We start from the raw sequence: 2,120 nt of genomic DNA on the forward strand, positions 1-2,120 counted from the left end.
CTATGATGACATGGTTCTTTGAATTTTCTTCACTCAAAGAATGGCACTATTTGGAGGTGTGGCCTTGTTAAAGTAGGTGTATCACTATGGGTGAGGGCTTTAGGAGCTTCATGCTAACTGCCTGAAAGACAGTCTTCTCTTAGCAGCCTTCAGATGAAGATGTAGTACTCTCAGATCCTCCTGCACCATGCCTGCCAGAAAACTGCCATGCTCCCTCCCCCTTGATGATAACAAACGACCTCTGAACTTGAGGGTCAGCCCCAATTAAATGCTGTTCTTATAAGAATTGCCTTGATTGTGGTGTTTGTTAACCGAAGTAAAACCCCAAGACAGATAACATGTTGGATATAAGGTTCCTCCTTCAGGATGGATATGAGAGCAGAGAAGGTCACACCCAAGAGCTACAAACATGACAATAGCAACAAGTGAACCATTGCCATTACAATTCAGTAACATTATTGAGGTATTTGGAATTATACCTTAGTGCCACCTTCAATCAAGTTGAGAACATTGATATCATGGTATTTTGTCCCAATTACAAAGTACCACATTGGTTCAAATGCACAAAATATTTTCACAAAATAAAGAAATTGTACTGTTCTTAAATAGTTAACACTCTAACTCCAGCTTCCCAGGGTCTTGGTTCACCAGTTCAATCTACCATGTCCCATCACCTTGAGAAATGCCCTCTTAATGTCCTTGTTCCTCAGACTGTAGACCACAGGATTGAGTAAGGCTGTGAAGGCATTGTAAAAGAGTGAGATCTGCTTGTCTCTCTCAGGAGAGTAGCTGGAGTTGGGCCTCATGTAGATGTAAGACGCTGGAGCATAGAAGAATGTGACCACAGTCAGGTGGGAGGCACAGGTAGAGAAAGCCTTGCAGCGGCCCTGGGTGGACTTGATCTTGAGAATTGCCATGGCGATATGAATGTAGGAGGCCACAATGAGGGAGATTGGAACAACAACCACAAAAACACTCAATACAAAGTCCACCATCTCAATGAGGTGAGTATCCATGCAAGCCAAGCTGCGCACTGAAGGACCTTCACAGAAGTAGTGGTTGACCCTGTTGGGCCCACAATATGGCAGACTCATGGTGAAGAAAGTATGCAAGAAAGAAGAAAATAAACCACAGATCCATGTCCCTGTTACCAACCTTATGCACAGGTCCCAGTTGAGGATGACAGTGTAACGCAGTGGATAGCAAATGGCCACATACCTGTCATAAGCCATGACAACAAAGAAGGTGCACTCAGTCATACCCAGGGCACCAAACACAAACATCTGCAGCCAGCAGCCAATGAAGGAGATGGTCTGAGAGTGAGCAAGAAGATGCACCAACATCTGGGGCATGGTGGTGGTGACATAGCCCATATCCAACAGGGAGAGGACACAGAGGAAGAAGTACATGGGAGTGTGCAGCTGTGTGTCCAGGCAGACCAGCATGGTGATGAGCCCGTTGCCCAGGACTGAGCTCAGGTAGATGAGAAGGAAGACAATGAAGAGGATGCTGTTGGTCGTGGGGTCACTGGAGAAGCCAAGCAGGATGAACTCAGACACCCAACTTTGGTTCTGCACTGGAATCATCCTCATGTTGGAGGCTGTAAGACACATTATTTCATGTGTCACCTGACACATGCCAGGGATAAGGTCAGAAAGGGGAGATACACACTGAGGAGATGGCTCAAAGTTGAAGCAATGATGGTGTTCCAGAGGACCAGACAACTCAAAACTGTGTCTAAGCCATGTTCCATGGGATTTGATTCCTTTTCACCTCCACTGGCCACATACAGACATGGTAAACAAGCATTCATATAGGCAAAGACACATATACATAAAACAAAAATATAACTCTTTATTTTAAATAATGAAAGGTTGGGACGTGGGTCCTGAGCTCACAGGTCGGGTACTGTACACTCTTCTCAAGTTATTGAACCTCACAAAGCCTCAAGCTTTTGAACTATATAATGAGCCCGATGACAGTTGTGGCTAAAGATTATCATGAATATCTAAAGCATCTTACATAACTCCTGGAAAAACCACATAGCACTGGTCAGGTCATAGGCTGTCACGAGCTCTCAATTCATTTCTGGGAAGGCAGAGACAGGAAATTTCCATAGC

At 44.8% G+C, this 2,120-nt stretch overlaps 1 protein-coding gene across 1 annotated transcript; it reads right to left on the bottom strand.

Annotated features, from left to right (window-relative positions):
- Positions 1-644: 644 nt before the first annotated feature.
- On the bottom strand, positions 645-1,637 carry LOC127680071 (olfactory receptor 2A12-like). The gene has a single exon (XM_052175652.1). The coding sequence runs from the start codon at positions 1,635-1,637 to the stop codon at positions 645-647; it is 993 nt and encodes a 330-aa protein (XP_052031612.1).
- Between the last annotated feature and the right edge of the window lie 483 nt (positions 1,638-2,120).

The sequence above is a fragment of the Apodemus sylvaticus genome, chromosome 3 (genome assembly GCF_947179515.1).
Source record: "Apodemus sylvaticus chromosome 3, mApoSyl1.1, whole genome shotgun sequence".
In the NCBI taxonomy this organism is placed as follows: Eukaryota; Metazoa; Chordata; class Mammalia; order Rodentia; family Muridae; genus Apodemus; species Apodemus sylvaticus.